General features: G+C 44.8%; 1 protein-coding gene and 1 long non-coding RNA gene across 3 annotated transcripts in view; one reads left to right on the forward strand and one right to left on the reverse strand.

Annotated features, from left to right (window-relative positions):
* LOC142151825 (uncharacterized) overlaps window positions 1-20722 on the forward strand; it is a 62316-nt gene extending 41594 nt beyond the window's left edge. The window contains exon 4 of the long non-coding RNA XR_012691252.1: window positions 20583-20722. This is a non-coding gene — a long non-coding RNA (uncharacterized LOC142151825). The remainder of the gene's footprint in view (window positions 1-20582) is intronic.
* The window catches only part of LOC142151822 (peptidyl-prolyl cis-trans isomerase FKBP8-like), a 60945-nt gene that overhangs the window by 24211 nt on the left and 15445 nt on the right, over window positions 1-21289 (reverse strand). For both annotated transcript variants that reach the window (XM_075207845.1, XM_075207846.1), the window contains 2 exons: window positions 7666-7835; window positions 7259-7347 (listed from right to left, as the gene is read on the reverse strand). In XM_075207845.1, coding sequence (XP_075063946.1) covers window positions 7259-7347; window positions 7666-7835 — 259 coding nt within the window. The remainder of the gene's footprint in view (window positions 1-7258; window positions 7348-7665; window positions 7836-21289) is intronic.

Here is a 21289-nt window from a genome sequence, read left to right on the forward strand (position 1 = left end):
TCTGAAGTATCTGCTAACTTACAAAACTAGTAAATTTCATCTTAATCCCCCTTACTTGTGTTTTTTTAAGTGATAGCTAATACAAAGGACCTGATTGGTCCACACAGTCACACCTCTCCTAGGCTGTGTGCCCAGTATATACTTTTGCCTAAGCTCTTCGCATAGCTTGGGGGGAAGGGGAGGTAGGAAGTGGCAGCGCTAGGGCCCGAGATTACTTTTGGCGGCCGTCCTACACACAAAGATGTTCATGTATGGCCAAATCTGACAGAGTGGCCAGATAACACTATGGGCCTGAGTCATTAAGGAACGTATCTCTGTTTTTTGTGCGTATCGTACGCAACTCCCTTCTGTGCATTCCCAGAACAAGAACACTTGGCCGTCAACGAAAGCAACGAAAGCATGTCCGCTGAGTATGCCAATGCAACTGACAGTTACGATGGTCTACGATTTCGGGGAGTGAATGGGGCGGGGAAAGGACGTGTGCACGTACACGATGCACAATGTGGGTGTGCCAAACTCAAGCGAATGCAGTCACGTCGGAATGGAGCTCTGCGTGTGTGAAAGTTTCTTGTTTTTCTGCCGTATCTCTTGCACCAGCTGAGGGGCTAGTTAGTCTAAGTACTGCGTCAGTATTGTATGAATGCTATAACGTGTCTGCAATCAGGAGCAACTGTAAACATGTATTTTATATACAGTAGACATTAAGGACAGACTAACCCTAATGTTTTTCAATAGAAAAACAAAAATATAAAAAAAAAAAATTTAGACAATTTTCATTTCTAATCATAAATCACTATATTATTGACAGATAACATTCATTGATTCATTTTTTTTCCTGTTCGTTCCTTTGAGATTTCATATTCCACATACTTACTTACTTGTACGCATCCTACAGTGTCTGGTCTAGTACAGCAGAGTGAACCTACACCCATAGTCAACACCACACGTAACTTGAGACCCGTTCCTGGCTGACTCCGGGAGTATGCACAGCTGATTTACATGCCTTTGAGAACAATTGCACGATGCGCTCAGTATGCTGCCTTAATGACTCAGACCCTATGTGTGGTGAACAGCCAGGTCTTGCCCAAATTGGCCACTTACTGTATGTGTTAGTGATCCTGCCACTTGGGTCAGGTGGCAGGATCGCTATGTGAGAGGCCAGCTGAAACATCCCACTCAGATTGACTACTCATATTTAAAGTTTTAAATGTACCATATTTGCAGATAATAATAATATTAGTAATAATAATATATGTAGTGTTAATAAACAGAACATTTTAATAAAAACACCTTTTTGCAATTTGCAACAAATGTAAAATAATTTGATTAGCAAATATCTAAATAAATAGGTGGAGCTGTAATGTTAACCTCCCCTGCTATTGGTATCTTGAAACCTGTAAAACCCCTGGTTATAAACTATTCAACCTCCCTGTTGGGTACCATCCTGACCAGTTTCCATGGCGTGTAAGTTGATTGGGGAATTGGATTTCCTAATGCTGTCTGAATCACTACTTTTGCCTGTTGTTGCACTTCCCATTTTGTGAGGCAATATTTTGCTGAGTGCACCCTAACCATAGTTCCCTCTCCCTATCCCCCTCTCAGAATTCTGCTATGTGTCTGCATGTTTTAACTAGAGAGGAAGTGCCACACCCATGCCTAGTAAAATAATTTACTGCGGATGCTTGTCTACATTAGGCATGTACTAATTAAATAACCTATGTTATTAATTATTTTGTTGGTGTGATCTCAGCTAATTAGCCACCAAATCTTGTTTGGCAGAGGTAATTTTGTTAATGCTTATAAAATCAGCTAGGACTGGAAAAGCCACAGGGAACAATTGTGTACAACAAGGCTATAGTCCACAACATAGTCTGCACACCAATAATGCAATTAAATCATTTGTGTCACGTACATCTCCCTCCAAGTCGAATGCAGCATTCTAGCCTAGGACAAGCGTGACTTCTGTCTGAAGTACTGGAGGCTGCCATCTTGGGTGAGACATTTTCTAAACAGTCTGAACAATTAATCTCATCCACTAACTGGCTTCCTTTGCAGACTATAAGAGTCTCCTTCTACACTCAGCAAATTGCCAGTGCAACACTTTCCTAGTTCCTGGTTCCAGACTTCCACAGTTGCTGTTGGTTGCTGCTTCAATCCTGTCTGCTGTATACAGATCTCAACCATCATCCTTCATTTGAATTCAGCTTCACCCTGTTTGCTGTTCTATGGATTTCTACCATTAACTCTGAGTGAGTTCAGCTTCATCATGTTTGTTGTTGTGTGAACTGCAACCATTAACCCTTTGTGTGAATTCAGCTTCATCTTGTTGCTGTTATATGAACTGCAAACCATTAACTCTTTGTGTGAATCCAGCTTCATTCTGCCTGCTGAAATAAATACTTTGGTTATTTATTCCTTGTGTGGATTCGCCTTCATTTTATCAGCATGTGTACAGATTCCAGTTGTTATCTTCTGTGTGGATCCTCCTCTCATCAATCTATTCCTGTCTCTCCTACTGGCTATCTTGGGTAGTAGGTTGTTGTCCTGAGTCATCCACCTTCTGGAGCCATTTCTGTGTCTCGGGGTACCGACTTCCAGTTCCAGACCAAAACCAGGTTCTGAGTTGTCCAGGGCCAGTTCCAGGCTTAGCCTGTTCAGGAGGTTGCCACCCCTGTATATCCTCTGTCTGAGTTCTGAGTCTTCCCAGTCCCAGTTGCGGTACTATATTTGCCTGAATCTCTGAGTTCTTGGAGATACTGAGTCTCTGGTCGTGGGTTCAGGTCCCCCCTGTTCCTTCATCCAGGTTCCAGTCCAACAGCTCCAGATTCCAGGCATCTATTTCAGTACAGAGGCCAGTCCAGCATTCCTCCTCCTAACTTTTAGTATACGGGATTAGAGCAAGCTCTATGAGCAAGGTATTCATCCGGCCTTCCAGTTTCCACTACACTCCTGCCACAGCTAGCCCCAGGGGTCCCGAGACGGATCCCAGAAACCCTATAGCCGTGACAATTTGCTTCTTTAGCAATAACTTTCGAATAACACATTTAACAGTAATTGGAGCACCCATGTTGTATTCATCAAGAAGCATTAGAAAGGAGTTCCCTTTAAATCCTATGCAATTCTAAAGATAATGGTTATCATTTACAATGGAGTAGTATGATGGGTCACAAAAGTTGCTTTGGTCTATTTCATGATGTCAAATGCATGCCTGGTAGCATTATATCAGGCCTGCTAACCAAGGCTGCAGAGGTACACAGGACGATTCTAGATAATAACAGATCATGGTGTTGTGCATGCGCAGCAGCTCCGTTTTAGGTATTTTCGGCTTCTTTAGTCTGACAGCTGCAGCGCCGGCGAGCCAGACTGAAGTGGTCGGCGTGCCGTGTCTGGCACGCATGCCAGGGGTTGCTGACCCCTGGTCTAGAAGGAGGGAAGACCATGAGTTCTGTTAATTTTGAGAAGGCATGAGGACATACAGGAGGAGATGGATGAGAGGCAGTCAGATACACAAGAGAAGGGGGGGGGGGGGTCGATAAAAGAGATGTAGAGTTGAATGTCATCGGCATAAAAGTGATACTGGAGACCAAAGGAAGAGATGAGGGCACCCAGGAAGGTAGTATAATGTGAAAAGAGTAGAGGGTCGAGAACAGAGTCCTGAGGGACTTCAACAGGGAGGGCGGATGGGGGAAAGATGAGCCATACATGGAAACAGACAAGGAGTGGTTTTTCAAGGTAAGAGGTAAACCAAGCTAGGATGGAGCCAGAGAGAAGGGTCTGCAGCAGGAGGGGGTAATCCATGGTGTCAAAGGCCGGGAAGAGGTCAAGGAGGATGAGCAGGGAGAAGTGACCCCTTGATTTAGCCAAGAGGAGATCATTTGGCCAGGGCGGTTTCAGTAGAGTAGAGGGGGGCGGAAACCCGATTGGAAAGGGTCGAGGAGGGAATTATCCAAGAGGTGCCTGGTAAAGTGGTTGCAGACAACCCGCTCAAGTAGTTTAGAGGCATAGGGGATAAATAAAATGGGGCAGTAGTTAGCAAGTGATGTGGGATCAAGATTGGGTTTTTTGAGGATAGGAGAGAGAAGAGCATGGGGACAATGCCATTGGAGAGTGATAGGTTGAAGGGATGTGCAAGGCGGAAGTAGGCAGTGAGTGAGAGGAAGCGAGGGAGGTGAGAGGGGATGGGATCCAGGTGGCAGGTGGACAGGGGAGACGAAAGAATGAGGGAGTGGACTTCTTCACCAGAGGTAGGTTGGAAGGAGCAACAGAGTTGGTTATCAGAGGGAGGTGGAGCGAAGAGGGTGACAGAGGGTGGAGGAGATGTCAAGTCTGATGGCCTCATTTTTGGAGGAGAATAAAGAGGCAATATCAGTAGCAGAGAGGGAAAGTGGTATAGGAGGGGGCTGTTAGGAGAGAGTTGAATGTGGGAAAGAGATGATGGCGGGGATTAGAGGACTGAGAAGAAATGAGGGACTTAGCGAAGTATTGTCTAGCAAGGAAGAGGGCAGAGCAGTAGGAAGAGGGAATAAATTTAAAATGCAAGAAATCAGCAAGGGAGTGAGATTTCCTCCAGATGCGTTCAGCAGCGCAAGAGCACTTCTGAAGGAAGCTGGAGAATATGGAGTGCCAGGGTTGGGGAGCTAAGTAGCGACGACGGACAGAAGAGATGGGAGCAACAGCATCCAGGGCAGTAGTGAGGGAGTAGTTGTAGAGAGAGATCGTCTGGTCAGGGCAGACCAAAGTGGGGAGAGGGGATAGAAGAGATTCAAGTGAGGAGGAAAAGGAAGGAGGGTATAAGAGCATCAAGATTGCACCTAGAGAGGGTCGCTTTAGGCTGGGGTGGAGAAGGGGAGGAGGATAGAGTGAAGGAGAGGAGATGGTGGTCGGAGAGTGGGGAAGAAGAGTTGGAGAAGTCAGAGAAAGCACATAGATGAAAGAAGACAAGGTCAAGGGAGTTACCAAGGCAGTGGGTGGGGGATGAGGTCCGCTGAGTGAGGCCAACGGAGGAAGAAAGGGTGAGAAGTTTGATGGAGGCAGGGTCATGGGGTTGTCAATAGAAATATTAAAATCTCTGAGTGGGATGGAGGGGAGGTCAGAGGAAAGATAGTGGGGGAGCCAGGTTGTGAAATGTTCAAGAAAAAGGGAGGTGGGGCCAGGAGGGCAGTAGATGACAGAGACACGGAGGTGGATGGCGGAAAAGAGGCAGATAGAGTGACTGCTCCATCTAGTGGTTGAACTGGAAATTTCGAAGTGGCAGTATGAAAATTTAGAAGTAGTGGTATGAAAAATGTAAGTGAATGGAAATTGCTAGTTTTACAATGAAAACAGTAGAAGAAGTGGTGGTATGGCATACTACCATATACCAGCCCACTTCCACCACTAGCTCCAACAATATACTAAGCAGAAATAAAGATGTAAGTAAATGATATTCACTACTTATGCTCTATACGAAGTTATTTTTTTATGAATATGTTCTTTTAAAAGGGTGCATGATGGATTTTATTTGAATCTAAAGTTCCAAGTAAAACATCTGAAATTAATAAATGGGAAGGCTTCGGTTATTTCTGATTGTGCAGCTGGTGTCTCATCTCCAAAGGCTTGGCAATGTCAGCATCTGTAATGTGCTGCTGTGATATATTGGGAAAGATGTTAACAAAACATTTTAGAGATTGCATTATTTCACAGAATCACAAAAAACTACAAAGAGATTCATACTGTCAATTAGTCTTGGTTTTAGGTGTTTGGAATGAGGGTCAGTGACAGGAGGGGGGAAATATAGTCATCCTGTTCAGGAAAAGCTTGTTTTTCAAAAGTTTTTAATATGGTAATAGGGTTACCAGATTTCATTGTTTGTTCTTTAATAAATAACTACATTTTTCAGCTATAAGGTATCAGAAATGTCAACTATATAGTAGTAGAAAGTAATGGATAAGGCAAGAATTTTTACAATAAATGGCTTTTTAAATGTTAATAAGGGAACACTTTTCACGTTTCCCTATATCTTCATCTTAAAGCACATTGTAATATCTCAATGCTTAGAACAAAAACTTGTTTTAGTGAGTTTGGCGTCTATTTAATAAGCTGTGATAAGCAAAAAATCTATAAAGCTTAAGATTGACTGAAGTTAACAAGCGTTAAAAACTAACGCCATCTCAATAGCCACACAGGGGTCAGATCCTCCATTCGCTGGAAGCGTTAGACTGCAGGGAAGGAGTTTTTAGTTAATTTGGGAGGGGGGATCGCCAGGGCCTCGTCAGTGAACCCTGGCATAGTAAATACAAGTAGCAGTATATTTTGTGTCGCTGCAGTATGCAGCAATACAAAATGTTGTTCACTGCCACCCACTAGCCACCAAATAGAACCAGTGGGCTTACTTATCAGTGTTTAAATGTGAGAATATAAGTTTGCATTAGGAAATCTTTAATATGTCCTTTATTCAGAGCAAAAGATTGCTCCTTTGTAAAAGATGTCACCTTGGCACGCAAATCTTTGCACATCAACATCCTCCAGATGCAAAAGCAGTTATGTGTACTGTACATTTGTAAATCACCCCCTAGTACTCGGGAAAACATTGTTCAGAGACAAGAAGTACAAACATAATCTCTAGCTGGTTCGCACATGAGCAATGTAATTGAAAGCCCTGTTTTCAGTTCCACTAATAAAATAAATAAATACGTAAATTGTTCAAAAATAGATTGCAATATTAAAACAAAATATATTTCAAAGTTATTGGCCATTAATAAATTCTCTTCAAAGAATAATCATTTTTCCATAATTTTCTTCTGTTATCTCTATCCTGTGATGGCGATAGGAAAACATGGGAACGTTATTGCCGGTAAAACCCGTCAAACTTAACCGACCGCCGGATACTCCCTTTATTTATAGTGAAAAGCCCTATCGCCGCAGAAAGGACCTTATAGAGATTTTTGCACTTTTATAAATATCCCCTAGTAATTAATATATCTGACATTTCATAGGATTAATGGTTAGAATATTGGCTTTGTATATACATTTTGGAAAAAAATTATACTTTTACTTTAATATTGAATCACTGTTTCAATTTTGCATTCTGAGTCCACTAACCATTTTAATTGGAAGTAAAAATAGAAACATTGTATGGTTTTCAGGCACCACATAATATCCAAAGTCTACAGACAAAAAGGGTAGTTTTATTATATGACATGAAACTTGATTTTGCTCACTATCATATGTAAAGCCCTCTTTACTGTATATACTCCCTGATGTGGCTCGCTGTACATACCTTCCCAGAAGACCAAAGGCATAAAGGCCATTTGTCAGTAGAAAAGACACTTCTCCCCGCTGCATTGATCGGACACCCAACTCTAGAGCCTGCGTACATACAGGGAACAAGAGAAGCAGAATATGACCTTTGTCAGTGATAAATTTTCAATACAATTTTAGATAAAACTATTAGAAACACCAATACTGTAACCAAATGCTAATTATTATAGGTTGTCTCTAAAGCATATCATTTAAATCATTTTTGTGGAGTGGAGGCCCTGATAATGTCATAAAAGTAGTTGAGGGCTGTAAAGCAAGTTGGAGAGTTGTATGCAGCCTCCAAAACACCGGTTTGACATGCTTGATTTAGAAAATATTTTCCATTATAAGGTCAGTTAGCTGGTTTGCAATTTTAGATTTTCTGACCTGTATAACATCCCCTTCATCCAGGACAAAGGACAGTTTTGGATCTTTTTCCACCAGATTTCCGCCTTCCAAAATTCCCATGAGGTAGACAGTCACCTCTTGGCCAGGAAGAGGTGTCGAGGCTTCACCGAGGCCTGGCTTCAGAATTTTCTTTCTCAACAGTTTATCATCTGAAAGCAGACATTTAAAACAGAAGGAGAAGGTAAATTTTAATATCATTTATAGATTCCTATATGATCCCTCTATCCACTTTTCACTGAAGCTCCATCAGGATTTCTGATAGTATTGTTTTTCTTCTTCAAGCCTGTTAAACTTAGAGAAAACAGCTCCATCCGACATTAATGTATCTCTTTCGTACCATACCCTGTATTGTCCCTAAAAGGTACATGGACCTCCTCTATAAGCTAATGATATCCTATGTCTGGAAACAAAAACACCCTCTTCTGGCTTAACAACATATGATCCTCTGTAACCCTTCTCAATCTAGCCTTCTACCAAGAAGCCTGCACATTAACCCACCTCAGGGATTGTCCCTCTCCTCATCATCATCATTTGTTTATATAACGTCAGTAGGTTCCGTAGCGACTTACAATTGGGAACAAACAGTAATAAAACAATATTGGGTAATACATACATACGTAGAGGTAAAAAGGCCTTGCTCGCAAGCTTACAATCTATGGGACAAGGGTTTGATACACAAGGGTAAGTGCTAGTTCATATTGCACATTTACACAGGAATACTCACCTTCGCCAGTTAGGCAAGTCAGCCGGGCTCCAGAACTCGGATTAGGGGCATGAGTCTGGGGTGCTGGGGCTCTGGGACAGTCCATCCTTAAATGATCGGTTTTCCCGCAGTTGTAGCACTTCTTCTCCAGCCTGGGCTCCGATGGTCTATGATAATTTCCAGGGACAGGGCGGAGCGGTGGCTGGCGAGTGGTACCTAAAGGGTTAGATACTTTCTTTTCGGGGTAAGTAGAAGAGGGGTGTCCCCCTGATTGTACAGTCCTTTGGGGTTGACTGTTAGCCTGGTGCTTCTGCCAGTGTGGCCTCACTGCCATATACTGATCCACCAGCTGGGCGGTTTCCAGCCTGGCTTCCGGTTCAGCATCCATTCTGTCACCTCCGGTGCGCACCAGCGGTGAAACTGTTCTTGGCACTTTAAGTCTATTACCTCATCCACTGTCTGGGCACCTGCTCCACACAACCACTTCCTGGCAGCCTCCCACAGCAGGTTGGCAAACTCCTGATGGGTGGCGTGGAATTTCTTGGTAAGGTCCCGGAACTTCAGACAATAGGTATCTGGGGTAATAGTGTGGCGTTTAAGAAGTGCCCTTTTCACTATATCATAGTCCGCACAGTCCTCGGTGGGCACCCCACGGTAGACCTCCACTGCACGTCCTTGCAGTGTGGGCACCAGATGCTTAACCCATTCTTCTCTGGGTACAGCGTGTGTCACGGGCACTAGGAGTCTTTACCCAGGGATCACCAGGTGATAGGCTTACCAGAGCAGTATAGGTGGTAATATGGTACTCTGGTAGCAGGGTGATCACGGAACAGGAAATAGCAGATGATGAGATGCTCAGGAAAGTCTATGACTAGCAGCACTGGCAATATGGAGGTAGTAATACACGAGGAACTGTATGGACAAAGGACACGTGAAGGTAGTCAGTGGTCTGCGGTAGCAAGTTGTACCACTGCTATAGTGAGGAGGAATGTCCAACAGAAACGAGGAGGTGATGAGAGTCAGCGGTCTGCGGATAGCAAGTTGTACCGCTGTCTGAGTGAAGGAATGGAATCCAAGTGGAGGTATCCGGGGAGTCAGTGGTCTGCGTTAGCAAGTTGTACCACTGCTATGTGAGAGGATACTGGAGCAGGTGAAACTGGAAACAGGGGTCAGTGGTCTGCCACTAGCAAGTTGTACCACTGAATATATATGTGAGGAGGTGCACGGGGAGAGACTGCAACACAATATATACACGGGCACCTTGACTTTGATCCACAGTAATATGCACAATATAAATGTATAAATGACTGAACAACACTGCCAATATAGAAAGTCTCTTGAAGTAATCCAGCATGAGATAACACAGTCAATGATGGCAATAGACTCAGCGGATAGTACACTCCAGAGGAGAACCAACACAGTCCAGCAAGGTATGCAATACACAGCACAGTCAATGGGAAGTATGCATACCGTGGTTCAGGAGAAGGCAGTCAGACAGAAGTGCAGAGATACCTGAACGGCAGGAGGCCGGCAGGATGCAAAGTCCCTGGATGGGTGAAGCGGTGGTCTAGCAGGTGCAGCGCACAGGTAGGTAGACCAGCAGGGAACCCAGGAAGGCGTGGAGAGCGGATCAGCAGTAGATGGATGCGTAGCGCTGAGAAGTAACAGCAGCGGGTCTCTGCGGGAACACGGAGGTAGCCAATAGCAACCAGCAGGTGCAGTAACGATGGGACACCAGAGCAGAGTTGAACTGGAACAGTTGATCACGGAGAGTAGCGGGTAGCAATAGTGGCAGCAGACTCAAGGAAACACGGGAGAGTTGACAAGGGCTGAAGACTGAAGCGCACAGAGGCGGCGGATAGGAATCAGCTAAACGGTCACGATGAAACACAGACGGGTTGCAGGTTGAAGACTGTAGTGCACGGAGGCAGCGGATAGGAATCAGCTAGCAGTCACGATGATGAAACACAGACGAGTTGCAGGTTGAAGACTGTAGTGCACGGAGGCAGCGGATAGGAATCAGCTGGCAGTCACGATGATGAAACACAGACGAGTTGCAGGTTGAAGACTGTAGTGCACGGAGGCAGCGGATAGAAATCAGCCAAACAGTCACGATGATGAAACACAGACGAGTTGCAGGTTGAAGCCTGTAGTGCACGGAGGCAGCGGATAGGAATCAGCTGGCAGTCACAATCATGAATAGGTGAGTGGATGTGAATGAAAGACTGTAGTGCACGGAGGCAGCGGATAGGCATCAGCTAACAGTCCCAATGATACAAGGTAGAGTTGAAGTGGTTAGAAGACTGTAGTGCACGGAGGCAGCGGATAGGAATCAGCTCACAGTCATGATGATACAGTAGATGGTAGAAGTGGTATGGGAACCACAGTAGTAGAAGTGGTTTGGAAACCACAGAGGTAGAAGTGGTTTGGAAACCACAGGAATCAGCTGGGCTGAATAAACGAGGAAACACAGGAACACCTTCAGAGACTCATGGGGAATGAGACTCCAAGATCAGGCAATGTGGTGATGACCACAGGTGCTTAATATAGGGAGGTTGCCTGATCTGCCAATTAAGTTAAAGGAACATACACTGGAGGTATAGAAAGGGCTGCGCATGCGCAGTCCCTCAGGATGGAGGACGGCCACGGTTCCTAAATGTCCGGGAAGAAGCACTCACAGTCCGGTGAGTGACAGTACCCCCCCTTTTAAAGGTGGGCACAGAACGCCTGGAACCGGGCTTGTCCGGATTTTTGGAATAAAACTTCTTCAGAAGGGCAGGAGCATTAAGATCTTCAGCTTTGATCCATGAACGCTCTTCAGGACCAAAGCCCCTCCAATGAACGAGGAAACGGAGGACTCCTCGCGAAATTTTTGCATCCAATACCTCAGTGATCTCGAAATCCTCCTCCTGATGAACTTGAACTGGCTGCGGTGCTGAGGGAGGAGTCGAGAAACGGTTGATGATGAGAGGTTTGAGCAAGGACACATGGAAGGCATTGGAAATCCGAAGATTCTTAGGAAGAAGAAGTTTAACACATACTGGATTGATAACTTGAATGATCCTATATGGACCAATAAAACGAGGGGCGAATTTCAAAGATGGAACCTTCAAACGAATATTTTTGGTAGATAACCAGACACGATCTCCAATTTTTAGTGGTGGAATAGCCCGCCTCTTCTTATCTGCGAAAGACTTATATTTGTTAGATGTCTTCTTTAAACAGGTTTTGACCTGAGACCAGATATTTTTGAAGGTCTGACAAGCAGTCTCCACAGCAGGAACTTGGGTGGGCGGGAGGGCAGGAAATTCCGGAAAAGACGGATGGTGACCGTGAACCACCAGCACTTGACTTTTTGAAGATGACTCCTGAGATCCATCTTCAACGTCCGATGACGTCACGAACGCCCGATGACGAGAAAGGCGTTCAGACTGAACCTTATCACACAGATCCGTAGATGAAGGATCCTGTGGAGGAGGACCTGGTGGAATAGACGAATGCTGTCTTTTGAATGAAACCATTTGAGAGAGACAACGATGATGACATTCAGCTCCCCAAGATGTAACTTGAGAAGTGCGCCAGTCAATCTGGGGAGAATGACATTGAAGCCATGGAAGGCCTAAGACAATCGGACTTGTCGTAACAGGAAGAATTAAAAACGAAATCTCTTCATGGTGTAGCCCACCAATCTGAAGCGTTACTGGAGACGTACTCTGGGTGATGAGACCATTGATGAGACGTGATCCATCCATAGCAGTCACAGTAATCGGTGTTTTTAAAGTGATCACTGGTAGAGACCATTGATTCACTAGATATTTAGAAATGAAATTTCCTGCTGCTCCAGAATCAATCAATGCCTGTGACTCAAAGGATTTGGTAGCAAAGGAAATCGTAACATCAAAAGCGCAGGCTTTTAATTTCGTTGAAGATGGAGAGGACTCCAGGAACCCTAACCTTATCTCCCCAGTATTGGTTAGAGTCCGGCATTTCCTGGGACAAGAATTGAGCATATGCGTAGAATCGGCACAATAGATACAAAGTCTATTCTTTATTCTTCGGTCCCTCTCCTCTAAAGTTAATTTGGAGCGACCTATCTCCATGGGTATCACCGGAGATGAAGCTGGGTGAAATTGAGGATTCGAGAGAAGAGGTGTTTTAACCGAAGTTGTTTTCTCAGGTTCTCTTTCACGAAACCTCAGGTCTACACGATGGCAAAGAGAGATCAAATCTTCTAAAGAGGAGGGTAGTTCTTGTGAAGTCAGTGCGTTTTTAATTTTATCGGAAAGCCCCTGCCAGAAGGCGGCAATTAATGCTTCAGTGTTCCATTGAAGTTCAGAGGCTAAGATCCTAAATTGAATGACGTACAGAGCCACAGTGCGAGATCCTTGGCGAAGACGAAGAATGCTGGATGCAGCGGAAATAACACGACCTGGTTCATCGAATACACTTCGGAACGTGGAAATAAATTCGGCACTATCCTGTAACAATGGATCGTTTCTTTCCCACAGAGGGGAAGCCCATGCGAGAGCTTGTCCAGAAAACAATGAAATAAGATAGGCCACTCTGGAACGATGGGTAGAAAAATTTTGAGGCTGGAGCTCAAAATGAACTGAGCATTGAGTAAGAAAACCCCTACAAGTTTTGGGGTCTCCATCGTATTTTGACGGAGTAGGCAGGTGAAGCGTGGAAGCCGTAAACACCTGGGATGGCACTGGGGAAACGGAGGAAGGCACAGGAGCATCAACAGTAGTTGTGGCATCTTGCACGGACGTTCTTTGGGAAGCTAACGCCTGGTAACACCGCAGTAAATGCCGTTGGCGAACTTCCTGTTGCTCAATACGGGTAACCAGATGCCGCAGCATCTCTTTGGCTGTAGGTTCCGTATCTGGGTCTGTCATGGCCTGATCTTACTGTCACGGGCACTAGGAGTCTTTACCCAGGGATCACCAGGTGATAGGCTTACCAGAGCAGTATAGGTGGTAATATGGTACTCTGGTAGCAGGGTGATCACGGAACAGGAAATAGCAGATGATGAGATGCTCAGGAAAGTCTATGACTAGCAGCACTGGCAATATGGAGGTAGTAATACACGAGGAACTGTATGGACAAAGGACACGTGAAGGTAGTCAGTGGTCTGCGGTAGCAAGTTGTACCACTGCTATAGTGAGGAGGAATGTCCAACAGAAACGAGGAGGTGATGAGAGTCAGCGGTCTGCGGATAGCAAGTTGTACCGCTGTCTGAGTGAAGGAATGGAATCCAAGTGGAGGTATCCGGGGAGTCAGTGGTCTGCGTTAGCAAGTTGTACCACTGCTATGTGAGAGGATACTGGAGCAGGTGAAACTGGAAACAGGGGTCAGTGGTCTGCCACTAGCAAGTTGTACCACTGAATATATATGTGAGGAGGTGCACGGGGAGAGACTGCAACACAATATATACACGGGCACCTTGACTTTGATCCACAGTAATATGCACAATATAAATGTATAAATGACTGAACAACACTGCCAATATAGAAAGTCTCTTGAAGTAATCCAGCATGAGATAACACAGTCAATGATGGCAATAGACTCAGCGGATAGTACACTCCAGAGGAGAACCAACACAGTCCAGCAAGGTATGCAATACACAGCACAGTCAATGGGAAGTATGCATACCGTGGTTCAGGAGAAGGCAGTCAGACAGAAGTGCAGAGATACCTGAACGGCAGGAGGCCGGCAGGATGCAAAGTCCCTGGATGGGTGAAGCGGTGGTCTAGCAGGTGCAGCGCACAGGTAGGTAGACCAGCAGGGAACCCAGGAAGGCGTGGAGAGCGGATCAGCAGTAGATGGATGCGTAGCGCTGAGAAGTAACAGCAGCGGGTCTCTGCGGGAACACGGAGGTAGCCAATAGCAACCAGCAGGTGCAGTAACGATGGGACACCAGAGCAGAGTTGAACTGGAACAGTTGATCACGGAGAGTAGCGGGTAGCAATAGTGGCAGCAGACTCAAGGAAACACGGGAGAGTTGACAAGGGCTGAAGACTGAAGCGCACAGAGGCGGCGGATAGGAATCAGCTAAACGGTCACGATGAAACACAGACGGGTTGCAGGTTGAAGACTGTAGTGCACGGAGGCAGCGGATAGGAATCAGCTAGCAGTCACGATGATGAAACACAGACGAGTTGCAGGTTGAAGACTGTAGTGCACGGAGGCAGCGGATAGGAATCAGCTGGCAGTCACGATGATGAAACACAGACGAGTTGCAGGTTGAAGACTGTAGTGCACGGAGGCAGCGGATAGAAATCAGCCAAACAGTCACGATGATGAAACACAGACGAGTTGCAGGTTGAAGCCTGTAGTGCACGGAGGCAGCGGATAGGAATCAGCTGGCAGTCACAATCATGAATAGGTGAGTGGATGTGAATGAAAGACTGTAGTGCACGGAGGCAGCGGATAGGCATCAGCTAACAGTCCCAATGATACAAGGTAGAGTTGAAGTGGTTAGAAGACTGTAGTGCACGGAGGCAGCGGATAGGAATCAGCTCACAGTCATGATGATACAGTAGATGGTAGAAGTGGTATGGGAACCACAGTAGTAGAAGTGGTTTGGAAACCACAGAGGTAGAAGTGGTTTGGAAACCACAGGAATCAGCTGGGCTGAATAAACGAGGAAACACAGGAACACCTTCAGAGACTCATGGGGAATGAGACTCCAAGATCAGGCAATGTGGTGATGACCACAGGTGCTTAATATAGGGAGGTTGCCTGATCTGCCAATTAAGTTAAAGGAACATACACTGGAGGTATAGAAAGGGCTGCGCATGCGCAGTCCCTCAGGATGGAGGACGGCCACGGTTCCTAAATGTCCGGGAAGAAGCACTCACAGTCCGGTGAGTGACAGCGTGTAGCCTGCAGGTCCTTTCAAATAGCTGCAGGTGCTCATCAATATTCCCAACACAGTCCTCAAATTTAGGGCAACATAGAGATGACAGTTCTGATCCTCTAGGGGGCACCTCCCCCCAGGGCTGCATGGCTGGTGCCCTTTCCTCTTGGCGCCATGCCTCGATGATCTGTGCCCGCTCAGCTGCAGATGCTTTGTCCCCTAAGGCCGCCAGCTGGATCTTTAGCCCCGGCGGCCCTGCGCTCATCATAGGACAGAGGGGCTGGTTGTGCGGGTGCAGTCTGCTGTGTAGAGGTTGCTGCTGTCTGGGGGCCTGGTTCACCTCGTTCCCGGTCGTCAACTGGGCTGCCACCTTGGCCACTGCCTCCATCAGTTTCCTCCACCTGGGTATCATGCTGTCGGTGCCATTCTCTCAGTGTCTCTCTCATCTCAGCCCTGTTTGGCAAATGGCTGATGTCAATGCCCTTGGCACTGCACAGAGTCTCGAGGTCCGCCCTGGACATATTGGTGTAGTCAGACATCCTGTGCGTTTTCCTGGCTGCAGTTATTCCTCTCCTGAATAACTCAGCTCTCCTGATTGGTTATCGAAAAGCTGCCTGCGGTTATCTCACTGCTTGACACCAGAAATCTGTGACAGGATGGACCGGCAATGCCACTCTATCTGTTGTTGCTGGGAACCGGCTGAGCTTATTTTGTCACCGTCCCCTTTCGTTATTCCGAATATGCCCCTCCTGCCACAGTAGGAGGAGCCTGCTGCCACCACTGGGCTCCTTTATGGCACCCAGAACCACGTTCCTTCTGGGTAACTGTTACTGCTAGTGTACTTCTGTGCTGGTACACTTGGGCTGGTACCCCTGACCACTTACTATGGATCAGGGTGCTGTGGTTGGATCCCCCTGGCCTATCACACTGGCCAGCTGCTGGGTAGCGGCAGAGCGCTGGTACTGGAGAACTGGAACCAAACCTCAGAAACTGCCGGAGAACGGATTAGGTTTAAGGTCTAATCTGCAGGTCACAGGATTACAGCAATATTGAAGAAGTTGTCAAGCAGGGTCTTGAAGCAAAGAGTGATGTTTTATTTCACTCAGGTGCCCTAACAAGGACAGTTCCACTGATTAAAAGTATCTGTGATCAGGTCAGATGGAACATCAGAATGATACATTTCCGTGTACAGGACAGTGCTTTTTATACAGATTTGGACACAGGTTATATTTAGAATCAGGATGTAACCTGTTTACCAAAACAGATTTACATACATTGCAAAGCTAACAATATTTACACTTATCTGTGATATCTTAAAAACCTTGCTGTGATGTCCTGCATCTTACAGTGGACAGCAAGTCTAATTACATCTTCCTATGACCCTCACACATCAAACGGTCTAATTAGCATGAGATTAGCCTGAGTCTCTTTTTCCAACAGTTGCAGAATACACATTTCTTCCAAAGAAAATAATTCCCCAGAAAAAGTTGTAAACCCCAAACAAGACATTTCCTTATTCCTTACACCAGGATATGCAAAAGGCTTTCAAAACAAAGGCTTATTGTATCAGATATATACATCAGAAATAAGGAATTTCCTCCAGCAAGGCTAAAACAGAAAAAAACTAATTTTCTCCCCCTTGTCTCGGAAATTAAAGATCTCCCTTACCAAAATATACACAATCTCAAAAATAAGTGCATGTGCAATTATATAAATAAGCGTCCTGCGCTATTTCCTTTAAATTAATTTATACCAGAAGTTATTTATAGGTGATCCTGCACAATCATCATCATCAGCTATTCATATAGCACCACTAATTCCGCAGCGCTATACAGAGAACTCACTAACATCAGCCCCTGCCCCATTGGCGCTTACAGTCTAAATTCCTTAACATACACACACACAGACAGACAGAGAGCGAGAGACTAGGCTCAATTTGATAGCAACCAATTAACCTACTAGTATGTTTTTGAAGGAGAGGCATGTTAAACTAGTTAACAGCTTTACCTTAACCCAGCCAGGCTCCATGTTATTTTGTCCTCTCAAACGAAATTCTGTTGGTGTCAGTGTGCTCAAAAAGATGATATATTTAATGTCTTTTGGACATGTCCGCTCATACAACCACTTTAGCAGGCGATAATTGATTTCATGTCCATTGTCTTGGGGGGCCCTGTTGATCCGGACCTGGTTGTGGCTTAGCTCCACCTTTATCACATCTCTGTCCCTAAACGTGATCGCTACCTGCTAGGTCATATGCTGATAGCTCAAAATTGGAAGTCAACTGCCCCCTCTACCCTGCCTGGAATCATCTCTAAAATCCAGCACAGCTTAGAAATGTAGAAGATAGATATTCCTTATTCTATCTCTGCTTCAGCCTCTATCATGAAGTTGTTCAAGTGGCATGTGTGCACCACGGAGGGGGCAGGTGCACCTAGAAGAACCTCTTCTCCCTCTCCCACTTATTCGCCCTTAGCTTTGCTTGAATCCCCCTAGGATGACTAGTGGTCACTTATGATGTCTCTATGAAGGTCTACATTATTACAATGTGCACTGCAATGTCTCCTGTTTTTGCCTCGATTTTCCTTTTTCATCCTAGTACTCTGCGGATTCATAGATGCTGTAGTACTCATTGAGCAACTACCCCCCCCCCCCCTTGTTTGACTCCCTTCTTATTTTCTGTACCTCATATACTTTGCAAAAATTGCTTAGTAAAATTATTGATCATTAAAAATAAAAACTTAGAGAAACCAATGCTTTAATGTTAGTCAGTGAATAGTAAAACCAAAGTATATGTTATGTTTGTTTTTAAGAAAAGTTATACGAATTTGAAATATTTTAATCAGGGTTGCCCAGCATGGGGCTGCTGGTACCCAAAGTATACAGGCCTTATTTGGGGGTTTGGTGATGGAGAATATGGTAGTGGCTGATGCTCTGGAGCAGTTTGTGGGCGGGTGAAAGTGACTGCGCAGGCCAGTAGGGGGTGGTCTGTGTGATCACACCACCCTAGGCTGCGCACACTGCCCAAGGGAGTGGGATCAAGAACCTGCCACAGTGGGTTCCAAGATTCCTCTTGGCAGCCCTGCTTTTTATAATTAACAAAAAGGATTAACTAAAACTGAAGAAAAATTAGTTTTCCCTTTTCCAGTCACAAATCTTCAAAATTTATTCTGAAAACATGATTTTTTTAGTTTATAATATACTGATAACCCCCAATTTTCTGTTTTCAAGGGTCTAAACCAGCGGTGGCAAACCATTGGCTCTAGAACCACATTCAGCTCTTTGAGCTTTGAAATGTGGCTCCTGGCCGGGACCATCAACGAAGTATAGTATTCCAGGCGCTGGCAGGTGCTTGTCTGACCGAGAGCAGCCACGTTATTTGACCTCCTCTGGACAATGCAGGGAGGTCACAGTGTCACAGACAATCACATCAGGGAAGGAGGAGGAGGAGAGTGTAGAGTGCTTTTCCTTCTTTGTCTGCACAGGCTCCAGTGGGTAAGGGTGGAAGGTGATAGAGGTAAGCAAGGGGCATTTGAGATCTGACAGCATGTGAAGAGGGTAATGGGCATGTAAGAAGATATGATGGCATTTGGGAAGATTTGATGCAATGTGTGGATGTCTGTTGGCATATGGGGAGGTTTGAATGTCATGTATGCAGCATGAGAGAGGTCTGATGGCATGTATGTGGAATGTGGTAAGATCTGGTGACATGTGGGGAGGCTAATGGGCATGTAAGGGAGGTCTGATGGCATTTAAGGAACATGTGGTAAGATCTGGTGGCATGTGGGGATGTCTGATGGAATATAAGGGTCATACAGGGAGGTCTTATGGCATGTATAAGGAATGTGGGTAGATCTAATGGCATATGGAAAGCTGGTGGGCATGTATGGGGCATGTGGGGAGGTCTAATGGCATGTGGAGAGTTCTGATGGTATGTATGAGGAATGTGGGTAAATGTGATGGCATGTGGGAAGGCTTATATACATGTTAGGGACAATTGGGAATGTCTGATGGTATGTATCGGGCATGTGGTCAAATCTGGTGGCAGGTTGGGAGGTCCGATTTGCAAGTGGAGAGGTATAATGACATGTGGTGAGGTCTGATGGCATTTAAGGGGCATGTGGTAAGATCTGGTGGCATGTGGGCAGGCTGAGGAGCATGTAAGGGACATGTGGGATGATCAGATGGCAATTGTGGATGTCTGATGGCATGTATCGGGCATGTGGTCAAATCTGGTGGCAGGTTGGGAGGTCCGATTTGCAAGTGGAGAGGTATAATGACATGTGGTGAGGTCTGATGGCATTTAAGGGGCATGTGGTAAGATCTGGTGGCATGTGGGCAGGCTGAGGAGCATGTAAGGGACATGTGGGATGATCAGATGGCAATTGTGGATGTCTGATGGCATGTATCGGGCATGTGGTCAAATCTGGTGGCAGGTGGGGAGGTCTGATTTGCAAGTGGAGAGGTATAATGACATGTGGTGAGGTCTGATGGCATTTAATGGGCATGTGGTAAGATCTGGTGGCATGTGGGCAGGCTGTTGAGCATGTAAGGGACATGTGGGATGGTCAGATAGCAATTGTTGATGTCTGATAGCATGTGGATAGTTCTGATGGGCATGTGGGAATATCTGCTGAGCATTTCTGGGGCATGTGGAGAGGCGCATGTATATGTAAGGGGCATATGGGTAGATCTGATGGCATGTGGGGAGATCCGATGGGCATTTATAGAGGTCAGAGGAACACGGCATGTGAAGGGGTCAGAGTGATTGTGGATGCAGTAGCAGTGTGAGCTACACAGCAGCGAGGCAAGAGCTGTGCAGTGCAGAGCTGTGCTGAATTGATTATTCTAAACATTTTGGCAATGTATTGGATATTTTCTTTTTCACTTAGCAAGATATTGTAAGTTATGTTATACTTTCAATGTATGTATGCAAGGTATGTATGCGCGTGTTTATACTGGGTATATGCATATGCACAAACATATAAAAAGGTAAAGTTGGCTGTTTAGCGTACCTATAGATATTTTTTGGCTTTTGGTCTCTGACTGGTTGGCCACCCCTGGTCTAAACACTCAAAACGTCATGTAAAATAAAACACACAAGATAATTTGTAATTAAAATGGATTAATATAAAAATATAATATTAACATTTAATATAATAAACAGTTTGGCCCAGACTGGAAAATGCAATGGCGAAAGTGCTTGTTTTCACTTCGCTCAATGAAGTAATAGGGTTTCCACCAGTAAAAGCATGGGGCGTCTATTTATAGCAGAGATACTTGTCGTCATCAGTACCGGAAATATTAATATTATTATTCTCCTTTATTTATTAGGCGCCACAAGATTTCCACATGAGCCGTACGCGGTACAAACAGTAGACTATACAGGGTGAAATAGTACTGAACAATAAACAAATAATACCAAGTATTCAGAAACTCCAGGAATTGCTATTGCAGTAAAGATGGAGCAGAAGAACAGGTATACTGCTTTATTCTTGCAGTAAAGCCATTTTAATGCATTACAGTTTAAATTATTCTTATTTTTTCCATAAAGATAAAAAAAAACCTTATTAATTTAAGTTAAGAAGCAAGAATACTTTAGAAGATATATATTATTTGTAATGTCATTTATGTGTGTGTGTGTTTGAAAAAAAAATATTTATATTAACTTTTGAGGGGCCAATAAACAATCAAAGCTACAGTATATGTCCTAGGCAGCAGCTCAGTGTGTCTCTGGCAATCTGTTATTACAACCAGGTCTGATGCCTATAATGAATTCCTCTGACACCTTGTCCAATGAGCCAGCTTTGATACAGAAAGGAGAGAAGAGGATTACATTGAGTGTAATTGTGTGTATTTATACAATGCTCTCATAATGCTGCATAAGAATGCACCAGAAACTGATATGGGATACATTGTCTTAAGAGAAAATGAGGATGGACCATTTTTTTGTGGTCAGACAATGTGGGGTAAATACATTTAAAATTATATTAAACAGACAATACTTATTTTAAACATTTATGAAAACATCTATAACTTAT

The sequence above is a fragment of the Mixophyes fleayi genome, chromosome 4, assembly GCF_038048845.1.
Source record: "Mixophyes fleayi isolate aMixFle1 chromosome 4, aMixFle1.hap1, whole genome shotgun sequence".
NCBI classification, from domain to species: domain Eukaryota; kingdom Metazoa; phylum Chordata; class Amphibia; order Anura; family Limnodynastidae; genus Mixophyes; species Mixophyes fleayi.